The sequence below is a fragment of the Cryptomeria japonica genome, chromosome 2 (assembly GCF_030272615.1).
Source record: "Cryptomeria japonica chromosome 2, Sugi_1.0, whole genome shotgun sequence".
Lineage (NCBI taxonomy): Eukaryota > Viridiplantae > Streptophyta > Pinopsida > Cupressales > Cupressaceae > Cryptomeria > Cryptomeria japonica.
The window spans coordinates 168,188,127-168,203,958 of record NC_081406.1 but is presented as its reverse complement, the minus strand read 5'-3'; the positions used below and the strand labels follow the sequence as shown (position 1 = coordinate 168,203,958).

The following is a 15,832-nucleotide window of genomic DNA, read 5'->3' as shown; positions in this document are numbered from 1 at the left end:
TGATTTTATTGACCATGTAAACTCAACTAAAGTTTTAGGATGCATATCAATATACCTTATAAACTGCACCAAATCCACCCTCTCCTATCTTATTTTTGGGATCAAAGTTTTGTGTTGCAATTTTCATCAACCTTAAGCTGAAATAATTTCCTGTCATTTTCTTTAATTCTGCTAAGCCTTCAACCACATACAGGACGAATTCAACAAATGAGCTGTAAGTGATAAAGTAAAAGCATTGATGGAATTAGGTAGTATCAGTTTTGAAAGTTACTCACCTTTGTCTCTTCTAACGAAGTAGAGTATGCTTTCCCACTTTTTTGTCTTCTTGATAAAGACTAAAGACACTACTAGCAAAAGGCCCAGGGTCCCCACTACTACAATAATTATAGTTATTTGAATAGCCTTAGTATTCTTGGGTTTATGAGGTTTGAATTCTGCCAGAGAGATAAATATCAGATATCAGCAGAAAATGAAGACGAAGAATTTATCAGAACACCACAATTTATGTAATTACTATATGATTATAAAAATCAAGCTATTCCCTTGGCATTCAGTGCTCTAAAACAGTTTGAAAATAATAAAGAATTCTTCCATAAAGAGTTTACTTACCAGAATCAACTATAATAGCTGACACTAAAGGTCCATAGATTTCTTCTTGTGACTCGCAACATGTTCCTTTACCAGCCCAAAAAAAGTGAATCTCTAGGGTATTATTTGTGACATTGGTAGTGAAGTTCTTGACAACTACAGGATTTTTCTCTGTAGATTCTTCCATTATATTAAAATCTTTCAATACATTCTTTCCCTGCATAGTTTTTGATCAGTTTGACCAAGCACAACTGTTAGAATGATAATACTAGAAATTTAGTCAAATTTCTTATCCTTTTGTTAGTGATCCAAAACACTGAAAATAAGGTTGCAATCTTAGTAGAGACGCCTAATACTGAATAAACTGCTAAAGGAAAAAGGATATACCTGAATATAAACATCAAATATCCGGACTCTTTTTGGATTTTGGGTGGCTGGAAACTGTATCTCTGCAAAATGGAGTGTTACATTGTATAGTCCGTTTTGGAGGTCCAAGCCATAGTACCTCAGAGAGGAAGGAGAAGTACGTGCTGTGTTGTACAGTTGTGGATCAATGGAGTTAGGTGGGCTGTTACCCTTAACTATTTGTGGAGTCTCAAACTCAGGCATGTATTCTGTATAATGTTTCATAAGATAACCTATATTACTAACACCCCAATTTTGTTTAGGACTCAGATAGAATGTTGAGTCATTAAATTCATGTAAATCACTGTCAAAATCCAGTCCATATAAAGAGGATTTTAGTTGTTGTCCTCCACAGTTAATAGCCAAATGATAATCTGCAAAGAAAGGATTCCCCAATTGGATTAGAGTTTCAATACCATAGAGTGACTTACAAATCATGTCTACAGGATGAGATTCTTAAATGTTTAGATGGTTCAATTTATATAACTGTTCCATTAATGCTTTAAAATCAAACATGAAAGGATATTTGACAACAAACACTGAAAGATTATGGTTATTTACGAAGGAGACAATATGTTGCCCATCTTCCACTTTTTATTTTATTTTATTTGTTTCACAGTCTTCAGGCATAGAGAGAACTTCTTTTCTGATTAGGTTTTAATCAATTTGTTTGGTTTTCTGATAAACAAGTAACACAACTCCTGTGATGGTTATTTGTAAACTTACATTTGAGATCTTTGAAGTAAAACATGCTGTCTCGATGTTTCATTGTGACTTCTTGCAATCTTGTTTGAGCAATCAAATGCAATTGAGGGAGTCGATTTCTGCTATTTTTGAAGTTTCAGTAATTTTTTCCTAAGCCCTTTTTTCATTCCTAAATTCTTCATTCATGTGTCTACACATTTTTGGAATGCATTCAAATTAGTATTTATGTCGTTAAAAGGTTGTTTTTTAAAATTAGCATATGGTTTATCATTTCATGGTATAAAATCCTTCTTGAAAAAAGAAATTTTGATGCTGGTTGTTCATGTATCAAATGCATTTCAATCAACATTGTTATTATGTATTTAAGTGTAATTATTTAATTATACTTGCTATTTTTTTAATTTAAAATGTTGTAATTATATATATATATTTTATCAGTGCTAGGGTTTACATTTTGTTTGTGTTTTAATGTCTCTTTCGAGACCTCTCTTCAAATAATAAGGTGAAGCTTCTGAACATCTAAAACTAACCCTAGATACTAAGCTATAGACAAAGTATATGATTATTCACATCATACAATACTCTTTTGAAGGGTTTTGAATTAACGAAAAAACTATTTCCTTTTCTTTTTGCCTTGGGTATGAGCACAAGACTAATAACAACTCATCTCAAAAAAGAGAATTTTGTAGATTTTTGAATGAAAGAATCTAACTATAAATACAACATCTATACCTATCTATTGGCTAAAGCAGAGGCCAACAATGAAATACAATCATGATTTTAAAGGGATAATGACTACTTCTACACAAGACAAAATGTGATTTCATGAACCAAATAGCTAAATTGCATGCAAATATACAATCTAGCTGAACAAATAACTTCAATGGAAGGCTTGATGTTATCATCCAGTTTCAACTTAATTAATGAAATCACAAGTACAACAATGCAAACACAAGAATAACAGATTGAACAACAATTTCAATACCATAAGCGTAGTATCCACTGCCATTGTATTGTGCTCAGAACAATTATTTATAAGGATTTGGGATAATCATTATTTTATCACAAAATTTAATTTTTCAAAGGACAAACTCATAAAACTCTTGAAAAGTAGGAGATTAAAAACATTCTCACACTCTTCATATACCTTATAAGAGAAAAGTGAAAAAATCAACTATTAGAGAATAGATTGCCGAAAGCAGGAAACCCATAATCATGTTGGAACAATTGAACTCCTTTGTGCTCATGGGATCAATCAAAGCATTTGCAAGAACAAGCAAGGTGACGACCATATTGACCAAAATCTCTTAACGAATGAAAGATCCCCAACCAAGTTGATGATACATTGTCATATAGAAATATCATTATATCCTACTTTAACTTGATATTTGACACAACCACTAGTGCCAAACACTCCTCGAAAACAAGTTTAAGTATCTGTCTTCCTATATAGATGGAACAACAACCACAACTTTTAGAATTAGTACACCTTTGGTTGCAACATATCCAACTAACCACAACAAAAATAGGGTAAATACATAACCATTGGTAGACCTTCTATTACCATATACCCAATTCAATCCACAACCTCAAGTTGTATATACATTCTTCTACATAAAGTTTATCTCTCTTGATAGGAAATATATAGATATGCAAAAAGTACTTGAACACTCTTTATAATACAATGCAATGAAACTTGTCCAATTGTCCAACATGGACATACATACCTTTTTAGGACTCCCATTACTTAGGAAATGTGTGGTATGTTGGCAATTTAGAGGAATTGATTATGTCTTGCATTGTTGTTTGTCATTGATGGCAACACTGGCAACACAGGCTACACTAGCTGCTTTGTCAGTTTACTAGTATCCTTCTAGTCCCGGGAGGTTGTTTGGTTTCTGGTTGGATTGGATCATCATGATCTGGTATGCTCCAGTATGTTTGGCTTATGGAATTGTCTTAATCATGTTCATGTTCAGCCAGTTGGTTTTGATCTGGTGATTAGATGCTATCATGTTTACTAGTAAGCTTGGTTTGTTGTTTCGGTGAGGGTTTGACCAACAGAGCTTTGTTGAAGATCTTTGATGATATGCATAAGTGGTGTTGGTGTGGATTCTAGCGGAGATTCATGATGAGCTGATGGTGATCATGTTCGAGACTTGGTTGATTGGGATCATTGCCTTAGTGTGTGTGGACCTATATTGGGTCCTAGTATTGTCTATGTTATGGACCGACTTAATGTAACGTGTCGATTGGACCTCTCAATGCGTTTTCAACATGTCTTATGGGTTGGATATTATTGTTTGGTCTTTGGCTGACATGTTTTGTAATTATGTAATTGTTTTATTGTCTGGTGGCCGACCTTATTGTTTATGGTCGAGGGTTGATATAAGTATGATGTAAGATCTCATTGTAGATCATGGTATAAGTAGAAGGGATAATGATAAGGATGTATGCGGGTGAATAATGTTGTAATCATTCATGTAGAGGACTTGGTCGATCATTGGTGATCGAGTTGGGTTTGTGGAAGAGGTTTTAGGCCTCTGGTATTGAGCTTAACTAGAACTGTAATCAGGCATAGGAGTTTCTATTCTTGCAGTTCAATCTTCATTCTGAATTGTTGTCCGATGCTTTATGTAGTCAGCGAGACTCCTTTTGTGATGAGTAGTGTGCTCTAGGCTATTGGCCTTCCTACACGTGCAAGCTCCTTATTGTAATATTTATTCATCTAATTGGTGGATAGATATTGTGGGTCTCCAATCCCATCGTGGTTTTTCCTCTTTGAGGTTTTCCATGTATAAATCTATGGTGTTATGGTGTTCATCTTTGTGATTACATTGTTTCTTAGTGTTATATGTTTTTATGTTTACCGATTTATAATTTGTTGTGTTAATAAGGTTAAATTTATCCATTCCGATAGAACACTGATTCATCCCCCCTCTCAATGTTCTTGGTTTCCAACATGGTATGGTGTTGAACATAGCATATATAAGTCCATGAACAACTAATATAAAATACATGACTCATGTCCTCTACATCTCTAGTGTCAAAGAAAGCACATTGATCTACAAACATATAAATTGAACCATTGAAAAATTGAATTAGCATGCTTCTTGTAGTTGACTAAAAAACTTTTGTTCTCTCCATCTCCCTTGATCTCCACACTAAGAAAAAACTTCTAGCTCTTCCAAGTTCTTCACATCATATAGAAAATTGATATTAAAGGTTCCCAATGCTCTTACTAAACAAATAATGAAGTGCAACAACGATAAATGACCATCACTATGTTCAAAAGCATAGTGATTTAATTAGCTCCCCATAAATGAACACATAATGGTCTACAATCCTATTTATTAAACATCTATAAAATGACATTAACATACTTACTTTGGCATAGCCATATCTTTTTGTTCACTCCATCTCTTCTAATTTCCATACCAAGAATGTGTTTGGTTGTACCAAGATCTTTCATTTCAAATTTACTTGTAAGTTGAGACTTAAGTTTCAAAATTATTCATTTGCCTTTACTAATAAATACCATATCATCAACATATAATCCAATGTACAAGAAATGATCACCATCAAATTTATAATAAACACAATGATTTGATTTGGAATGCTTAGATCATAAACTCAACACATATGTATCAAATTTATGATACCACATCCTAGGAATCTATTTGAAGGCATGCAAATATTTTTTCAATATACAAACCAAATTACTTTTACCTTTCACCACGTAATGTTCTAGTTGTGTCATATTGTAATGTTGTAAATTGTAACCCTATTACAATTTCATACTCTGTTTTAGGTCCTTGTGTTAGTGTATTTATTCATAGGCCTTGTACTGCCAAACTATTGTCATACGTCAATTTAGTGATAAGATCTTATGTTGTGAACTTGTGCACATCTACCTCTATTCCACCCCTTTCTACGAGGACTAGGGCGCTAGGTGTCATGGTCATTGGGCCCAATTTTAGATCTATTGGTGTGTTGATTCTCGCCAATTGTTATCCAATCTCAAAATTTTAATATGACTGTTGGAGGTCAGCCTAATTTAAGAAATATCTTGGGAACCCTATATAAGAGCATCTTTCTTAATTCATTTTCATGCATCCATATCCATACACATCCTAATCACTTCCTAGAGCAAGTATATGAGCAGATTTATTGAGATTTGAGCATTATGGAGCAATGAGTTACAACAATATTCATGCAAGTGAGATTTTATGATTGATCTTGTTTTCTCATGTAATATTATTGCATCAACCCTTGAGGGTTCTATCCAAAGAGAATTTTATCATCATCAACAACATCAAAATTGAGGTATAAACTTGTCAATTCAATATTTTACTTCACATTTAGCCTCTACCCTACAAGGGTAGGCTCTCTTTTTTTATCATCATTGTTGGAGGGTTAATTCCAATTTAGGGTTTGACTGAGGCAAACCCATATACAACCCAACACCATTTTACCTCTCTTGTGTGTGTAGGATTCAAATTTGATAGAGGAAAAATACATGTTTAGAGAAAACTGATTGAGACAAAGAGATCTAGACTTTGAAGAGGTAGAAAACCCTAGACATTGTGGCTTAGCCACATAGTTTGACACTTTTCCAATAGAATTTTAGGGAGATAATCTGAGGGACATCCTGGTCCTAAATATGTTTTCAATATCGATATCAAACACCTTCAAGACTAGAAATCCTACTCATATAGTCCAATAGTTTCAGACACAAATTGTAGACACGGGTTCCTTTCTTATCCTTGTTTTGAGATCTATTCTTAGAGTTTGCATATCTATTCTATAACTACCTGTTTATGCTAATTATTATAAATTTTACATCTTTAGACCTAATCCTTGTATTTCATCATTTTATCATATCTAAAAATCAGATCAATCAAAAGTAAAAATAATCAATCCATTGTGCCTAGCTTTCCCAAGGGTTTGTAGTTGGACCTATTAATCATTATTGAATGTGTTGTTGATGTAAAAGGTTTTAATTCATAGTTTGGATAATTAGACTAGTGAATCCCATTTACCACTTTATATATAATATCCTCCTCCAAATCACCATTATCAAAAGCATTTTTTACATCTATTTGTTCAACCTCTAAATAATAAGAAACAACAATAGAAAAAATAAATCTAATGGATATCATTTTTGTAATAGTAGAAAATATCTCACCATAATCAACACCCTCAACATGAGAGTAGCCTTTCACAACGAACCTTTCTTTATAATTCTTAATGCTTCCATCTAAACCAATCTGTTCCTTGAACACCATTTGCAACCAACATGTTTTTGTAATTCAGGTAATAGTACAAGATCCAATGTGTCATTCTTTTTTGAAGAAGTCATTTCTTCATCAATAGTAATTTTATAGAACTACATCATTCATATCTAATGCATCTTCTATGGATCTAGGTTCATCTATGTTATTATTCAAAGAAAAAATACATCTCCAATCATCAAGTGAATACCTTTCAGGTGGTTATCTATGTCTTGTAGACCTTCAAATAAGGTGAGTTAGAGGTTTTTCCTTCTCTTCTAAAGATTCAAAGCTAGACGAGCTCTCCTAAAGTTGTTGTCTATCTAGGATTCTCGATTCAACTTTCTAAGTTATAAAGGGAAGTTGAATGATATCTTCCTATTTAGTTTGTTTTAGTTGCAATGTAACAGAAGAAGGGCTAATTATCTAAAAATAGCACTTCTACTACGTATCACCTTCTATGCAATAGGGTCCCAAAGCTTGTATCCTTTCACACCATAACTGTATTCAATGAAGATACATTTCACAACCTTTCTCTTCAACTTTGTTTGCTTCTCCTTCAACACATGTGCATATACCTCACAACAAAAAATCTAAGATGTCTCAATAAAGGCTTAGGACTAGACCATGCCTCCATAGGTATTTTATCAACAAGAGTTGATGTAGGAGAATAGTTAACCAAATAGCAAGCAATGACAACAACTTCAACCTAATTTTTTTTTTCTAGACCAACACCACTCAACATACTCCTAGCCGTCTCCATTATTGCCCTATTCATTCTTTCGATAACTCCATTCTACGATAGAGAATATAGACTTGTCTTATGTCTATGAATGCCATGATCTTTACAAAATCTATCAAAATCATTAGAGGAAAATTCACCATAATCATTTGTCCTCTTAACATTTTATTTTCTTTCTTTTCTACAACTGAACCATTACTTTAAATTATTTAAAAGGATTGAAAACTTCATGTTTACTCTTTAGAAAATATATTCATATCCTTTTGCTATAATGATCAACAAATGAAATGTAAAATGTGGATTTTAAAATGAAACATAAAATGTGGATTTGCATTGGTGACTAGAGTAATAAAAAAATTGATAATGCAATAGAGTCACATTAGTTTCCCATTGGGAGTAGGTTGAGGTGTATTGTTGTCCAACCCATTAATTATCCCTTTTTCCATAGATAGGAAGATATAAAGAACATTTTCTTGGGTTGTCAATTTGTTAAGAATCTTTGGAATTCTATCTTTCAAGATTTACCAGCCATTTTTGAACATAAACTCATTTGGAAAGAGGCCTTTCTTGGGGTCGGGCTTCATAATAATGTTATTGTTGATGGAATGTAACATGTTATATTACTACACTTATGGAGAATCCGATGCATAGCAGTATTTAATAATCATCATGATCATTAGGATTTTGCACTTGTAAAGTTTTTCCCTGACATTTTTATTGTCTAACATTTCTTTTCTCTCATCTTCAGGAGGCCTCCAGGAAGAATTTAAAGTTAGAATTCTAAATTCAAAAGATCAAGCACCAAGTGGCCCTACTTCTCGAGAAAAGGATGCTCTGTATTGCTCAAGGTCTAAGGTCTTTCATTTTGGATTAGCATCTCAGCTATTTGATTTTCTCCTAGCTGTGCTATGGCCGGTTGTCCTCTTATAAAGTTGTTTCTTATGTAAGGCTATTGCATGGTATTGTTTAGCTTGTTCCAGTTGGTTATTGTTTGTATTGCTACTATGATAGCATCAAGATGTTGTTGTTAGGCGCTATTCAGCTGGTCTTTGTTGTCTTCTATTGTTTGTATGATCATGTCTTAGTCTTTGTTCCTTCTTGACATTGTTTTAACTATCAATTCTTGTAATTCTTTTTCTGCATTACTTTAATAAAAAAAAAATAGCCACATTTACTTTTTATGCTAGTTGGTCATTATGTGAGTAGATTTCATATTTTAATATTGACTTGGTAATTCTTTGTGTGCATCAATCTAGATTTTTATGTTCATATCCACACTATTAATATTGGGAACATCTTTTTGAAAGCTTTGTGGAATCCGTTCAAAGGGTTGGTAGGTTATGTGAACTCACATGTCAAATCATCGTGCACCATTCCTCGAGAATCAAAAACTCCTTGTAGACTATTCAAATACGTGTTCATGCACATCAATGGAACTAAGAATGCAAATATCAATTGTAAAATTTTATTTTCATTAGAAATTATTCACAAATATATGTGCAAACACTTTTTTGGGTTTGAGAGTTAGTCCATATTATGATTATTAGTTCCTGCCAAGGATACTATTGCATTCATCTCGTTTTAAAATAGATTAAATAGTTATTAATCATTGTTCTAGTTAGCCAATCAATTTTTAGAAATTTTCAAACTAGAATAAAAAAATTTCTTTACAAAAGTTAACGTGCAAATTTTTTAACAAAAATTATTTAAAAAATGATTTATTGATCATGTGATTGGCTAAAACATTTTGATTAAGCCTTGCACCTTCACATCGTTCAAAAAAAAGTATTGTGCATGGAAACGTGTGAGGCAGAGGAGGCTCTAGAATTGATTACGAGGTGTATCGACGTTAGACAATTTTAATTTTATGACGATAGACAATTTCATATAACAAAAATAGAGCGTTTTGATTCACAGCAATAGACTTGACAATCCTGACGAATTAAAATAATAGAAACAAAGTGTTGCAATATTATCAAAGATGCTGAGGTGACCTCCAAATTCTCGTTGCCAACACCACAATTAATTTTCAAAGCCACGAGAATCTTCAATTGTCATTAAACTTGGCTAGTAGGGAAGTGATGTTTTTATTTTATATAATTGTTATTTCTACCTTTCCCTAGTCAAACAATTTTATCTTCTATGCGTGTGCAAGACAGATTTTTATTAACACTTACCACATAGTGATATTCCTTAAATTTGTTTAAATAATTTTGTAATAGTATTTATTTTAGATTTATTTTAATAGCATAATTGAATGTAGTTATGTCTCGATGAAAGGTATATATTTATTAATTTTAATTTATTTTATTTATGCATATTTGATATTATATTAGTTTTATTTATATTTATTTTATTATTAATTTATATTTTTTATATACTGATTTTTAGATCTTAAAATTTATATTTTTTGGATAATTTTGTGATATTTTGATTGAATTTTGAATAATTTATGATTGATTAAAATTCAAAATTGTTGATCTTTTTCTTTTATAATAATTATTGAGAGTTAATTTTGTATGCATATGTGAAGGTATTTGTTATGTTTGGTATTTAAATTTGTTATGCTACCCACCTAGTTGTTACATGTTGTTATGTACTTAATCCTCACCCTCATCTATATGATTACACATCCCTATATATTCACCTATGTGCTAATTTATCATACTCATTCATATACATACTCTCATTATTACACTGTCCATTCTAATGGATCCCCTTTCACATATTTATAAAAAAATTTATTAATTAAAATAACATAAAAAATATTCATTATTAATATTTTTATTTTAAGTTTTTCCTCCAACATATCTATTTCTTTTAAATCAACTTTAATTATCTTTTAAATTAAAAACATGATAATTTCACAACCTATGATATTAAAGATGAAACACAAATTACATTTATAAATGATTATAGTTTGAACATAATACTGTAGACACCCAAAATTGTCATGTCTAATTAAATAAATATTTTATTTATTTAATTATTTAAGCCTAATTCTTCTATTAATTAAATAAATCCTTATTTATTTAATTAATTCATTTATCCTCTTCTAGCCTTATTTCTCATTTAAATAAATACATTTATTTATTTAAATTATCCTTTTCCTAAATTAAATAAATATCTTATTTATTTAATTATCCCACTTCTTCTATTAATTAAATAAATCTTTATTTATTTAATTAATTCATTAGCCTTTTCTACACATGACACATGTCATTCATCTCTTAATTCATACACTACCTACCCCTTTCATTATTTTACTATTTCTTCTACCTACCCTCTAATCATAGCCGACCTCTTTTTACACCTCTTAATCTTATCCCTCCATTTCATATTGTGTCTTCTATATAAGGAGATGCTTCCTTCATTATCAACCCTAATCAAGCATTCTAATGACCTAATCGACAATTTGGAGGACTTGACTACACTACGATCCTACTTGCAACCACATTCCGTTCTTTGTTGAGCTCTTGTGCATATAAAAATCTGAGAGCAAATATATCAAGCAAGATCAATGGAGATAGGAAGAATGGAGATCAAAACCCTATTGGACATGTGATGGTATAATCTTTGTGATTTCATTTGATTTGCATTGTCTTAGGTAATCTTCATATGTTATGGTGGATCTTTGTTCTTGTTAGGCTAGGGTTTGGTGGTTGAATTCATTTAGCCTTTCAATATTGTTATTATTGTTATCCATTTTCACCATACACAAATACAAAATATGTTATATTTAAATATTTCATAGTATAATATCACTGCCTTTATCTCTCACTCTTGCCCCCTCTATCTCTTTCTTCTCATCTTTCACAAGCTCCCTCTCTATCTATATATCCCTCTCATTGTCTTTTTTTATATGACTTTCTATATTTTTATCTATCTCTTCAACTCCCCCCTTTCTCTATATATATCACCTCCTTTATCTCTCCCTATCTTCACAATATATATCACTCCCTCTTTATTTCTTCTATCTATTCCTCTCCATCTTCCTCTATACCTTCATCTTCCTCTCTCCCACTCTTTCTCTAGAATGACGCCCTCTATCTATCACTTTGTCACTCTCTCTCCCTCTCGCTCTTCCTAGATCCATATATCTATATCTCTCCACCCCTCCACACTTCATCTCTAATCTCTTCCCCTATCTCTATCTCATTATCTATGCATCTCTCTCTACCCATGTTGTACCTGGAAATAAATAGTTTAGATGAATGTGAACCATGAAATCTAAAATAATGCACAAGACTTGGAACAAGGCTACATTTGTGGCTTGAAACCCTTCCAGTGTAGCTTTGATTTGAAAAGTGCAACTTTGAACCTTTAGTGTTGTCATGAACATGTTCTCTCTTTCTTATTTACAAGCATAATTATGTAGGGACACACCCTTTTAATTCAATTAAGTTAAAAAAAAAAACTAAAACTAATAAAGGAAATTATTATGATTAAGCATGTCACATGTACTTATCTTTATTACACCTAGAAATATATAATAGTAGGATCAAACAATATTTTTGTAAATACCTAATTTGTTCTAATTGGTGTTAATGTTGATGCCATTCTCTTCAATTAATTTCTTTATTTTCCAAATTTGGAACTTTTACAAATATAATTAAATAATTTTTGTTTATATAACTATAATTTTTTAAATATTGTATCAAAGTATTAAATAACAACAAAAATAATATTATATGTTAAGTCAAGAGTAAATTATAGCATGATAACTCTCTATCAATCTAATATTTAATGAGTGAAAATCGGATGGCAACAAAATAGTTTAAAGACCATAATAGTATGACAATATAATATAAACATGTATTATAGAAAAATAGTTATATAGTAGACTTAAGAGCCATTATCGTATGACATTACAAAATAGTTAAAACACAATAAATGAATATAAATATAATGATAGCTATCTTCATCTTCATGATATCTCATTTGTGTAATCTAAAAATAAAGAGTTAAGTTTGCAAACTTTAAACTTGAAACCACAACCCTTACAAGTTCATTACTTCAATATGACATAAGTACAACTTAATTTTATCTTAGCATAAGAGCAATTAAAAAAAAATTCACAATCTTTGAGCAATTGAATTGCGAATATTTCATGATCAAAATAGACTTCATATCAAATGTTTTTTTGTTTTCTACTTTCTACCCTCTCTATTTGTCTATCTTTCTATCTCTATCTCTCTATTTTTATCTCCATGTCTACTATTTCTCTCCCTCTTCCTCTCTCCCTCTATCTCCATCTATGCTTTTATCTACTCTAAACTAACTGCACTATTGGTAGGAACATGATGCATTGTGCCCCTTGTCAACTTATGAATTCTGTATGCTTCTATTACTTATGGATGCGATGACTCATTTAGGGAATGATGATTTTCTATTATGAGCTTATGAAATGTGGTATTCTTGTCTTGTCATCATAATTAGTGCTAGATCAAAGAAGGGAAAGAGATATTAGTATTGGATGCACCAATTTTTTAGTTTTCATTGGTCACATTTATTATGAAAAGGGTTTATGTGTTGCTAAATTGAGTAATAAGAAATTTGATAAAGTAGTGAATTTGCATTTACTTTCTATACTAACTAATCACTATGTGGTTATAGTTTTTCAATTTTTAATTGATCACATTTATTAAGAAAATGGTTTATGTGTTACTAAATTGAGTAGTAATAAATTTGATAATGTAGTAGATTTGCATTTACTTTCTATACTAACAACTCACTATGTGGGTATGTTTCATAGTTTGTTGTTGATATGGCAATTCTGTGTGTACCTCAATCTAATATTTTACCTTGTCCACTAATCTTAGTGTTGTGAACAATTTTTTGATAGCTTTGTAAAATTCATAGAGGGGTGGAAAGGTGATGTGAACTCACATGTTTAGATCATTTTGCAACATTCCACTAGAATTAAAAGTTTGTTGTAGACTTCTAAGTACTTGTTCATGCATAGTGACATAACTTAAAATGAGAGATCAATTGTGTAGTTTTATTTGCATTCGAAATTATTTGTAACTACATGTGAAAATACGAAAAAACTTGTATCTTGATATTTATTGTGATTATCAAATAAATGATGCGACCGAATTCGAGTAGAACAACATAAATGTGTCAACGTAGGTTCAACGGTGGGCAGCTCGATTCAAGGTAGAATATAGATAATTACAGTCCTTAGTGGGTATTTTCCAATGGCGAGTGGGTAGATAAATGCTAGCAATCTCATAATTAGAATAAAAATAATGAATGGAAAATTGTTAAATCCAAGAAAACAAGGCGAGCAGAGAAACTATCTCAACACTTCCCATTGCAGTCTAGATTTAACAATTTGGTTTGGTCTAGAAAGGGTTGGAAAGGCAACAATGGGAATTTCTACAGACATCCTGGCCTTAATGCCATGTCCACCAAGCAACCTGGTGCTAGACCTTCTAAGAAACACAACAAGCATAAAATTTTTAACCCTAACAAGGCTCCTATCCACAAGAAAAATAACAATCAGATAGATCTAAAGTTGGCTCCACAAAGAACCAATTCAACAAAATCCACAGGTAATCATAAGGAACAAAAAGAGGAGATACTTTTGTGATTCACAATAAAATCATGAATGCCTACTGGGAAAGCTACAACGGTTTATTTGCAAAATGGAGTGGTAGCAAATAGTCGATCAACAAGATTGAGCAATGGTGATATTGGACATACCATCAACAAGTAAGTATTTATGTCCCGCCGAATGATTTCATCTTTATAAAATGTAAATCTAAGGAGCTAAAGAATGAACTATTGTATGGCATGTTGGGACTCATAAAATTTTGTCAATTTGAGAGGCCCATTTTAAAATTCTTCTCTGCACTTTCAAGTGGCACTCGATGAATCAACTTGAATCGCCTGGTTTGAGGGCATGAAAAATGAAGCTAGCAATCCTCCCCTGCATGAGTTAAAAGGAAGACAATAAAAAATGCCAAGCAAATGTGATTGTGAGGTGTAAAACCAAATCTTTGTGGCCCTTGCTGGCATTCTCCCCTGCGTGCAATGAAGAGGATTTTAAAAGGCTAGAGAAAATTCCAAGTAAATGTCGCCAGGCATAAACATTTATCCCACATTGGTTGTGGGAAGGAAATATTTTGTATTTAAATACAAAGACGCACACTTCGATAGTGTCAAAGTTTAAGGGCTTTTGGAAAGAGGTCGCTCGTGGCCCAGTGGACCTCACGCGTGTGCATCTCAAGGTGTCCAAATTTTGGGATAGGCTGGCGACAAAGAAGGCCTAAGGTAAAATGGTGGGTCCGTCTCAAGGCGAGGTGGCGGACAAGTGGCGCCCAAGTAAAATTCCAGGACTATCAATGGCTGTCGCTGTACCGTGATTGTGAAGTGCCCGAAATGTTAACCCTTGCGACATGGCGACCAAATGGTGGGACTCGACAGTGAAGCAACTAAGGTGAGTTAAAGGCTGAGCAGGTTGGAGGTGATCAGTCGGTGATCCAAGGAAGATCAATGGTCATCGCTACACCGCGATGGGAAACCGCTCGATGAATATCCATCGCGACTTGGCGACAAGGAGGGCCCAGGTCCAGTAGAAGGTCCGACCTAAGGTGACATGGTAGTTAAGGTGGTGCCCAGTTGGATCCAAAGGTGAACCAGAGGCCGACATGTGGTGGGCCTGACAAAAGGGGTGAGTGGAAAAAACCAACTCGAGACCTCGCAACCAAAGCAATTTCATTAGCAGTCTCCATCTCGCTAGCATAAAATGCTAACCCCAAAAAAACTAGAGACCTCGCGAGTGAGCAGATCCGAAGAAGATCCAACGGGGGTTGCTAGGTCGCGATGGGAAACTGCTCGTTAGAATATCCATCGCAACCCAATGACAAAGAAGAGCTTCATTCCGATGGTGAGTCCGATCGTGCTAAGGTGGTAGGATAGGGACTCCAGAGCCAATCAAGGGGTGCCATGTGGCAAAGCACAGAAGGAGGATCAAGGCAAAAGTCAAAGTTAAATGATATAGTTTCAGAATATAGTGCAGAAAATTCAAAAATTTAAATGGCTGGTTGTGCTTGGCTGCATCTGAGAGGTTAAGGGTTGAGGGGTTAGTTTTACCCAAATATACAAGTATTAT

The 15,832-nt window shown here is 32.8% G+C and overlaps 1 protein-coding gene and 1 long non-coding RNA gene across 2 annotated transcripts in view; one reads left to right on the top strand and one right to left on the bottom strand.

Annotated features, from left to right (window-relative positions):
• The window catches only part of LOC131065961 (uncharacterized), a 47,686-nt gene extending 38,934 nt beyond the window's left edge, over positions 1-8,752 (top strand). The window contains exon 4 of the long non-coding RNA XR_009371511.1: positions 8,462-8,752. This is a non-coding gene — a long non-coding RNA (uncharacterized LOC131065961). The remainder of the gene's footprint in view (positions 1-8,461) is intronic.
• LOC131065959 (probable LRR receptor-like serine/threonine-protein kinase At1g53420) overlaps positions 1-15,832 on the bottom strand; it is a 165,015-nt gene that overhangs the window by 1,813 nt on the left and 147,370 nt on the right. The window contains exons 18-21 of the mRNA XM_058000572.2: positions 976-1,367; positions 610-805; positions 276-434; positions 56-177 (exon numbers count right to left, since the gene is read on the bottom strand). Coding sequence (XP_057856555.2) covers positions 56-177; positions 276-434; positions 610-805; positions 976-1,367 — 869 coding nt within the window. The remainder of the gene's footprint in view (positions 1-55; positions 178-275; positions 435-609; positions 806-975; positions 1,368-15,832) is intronic.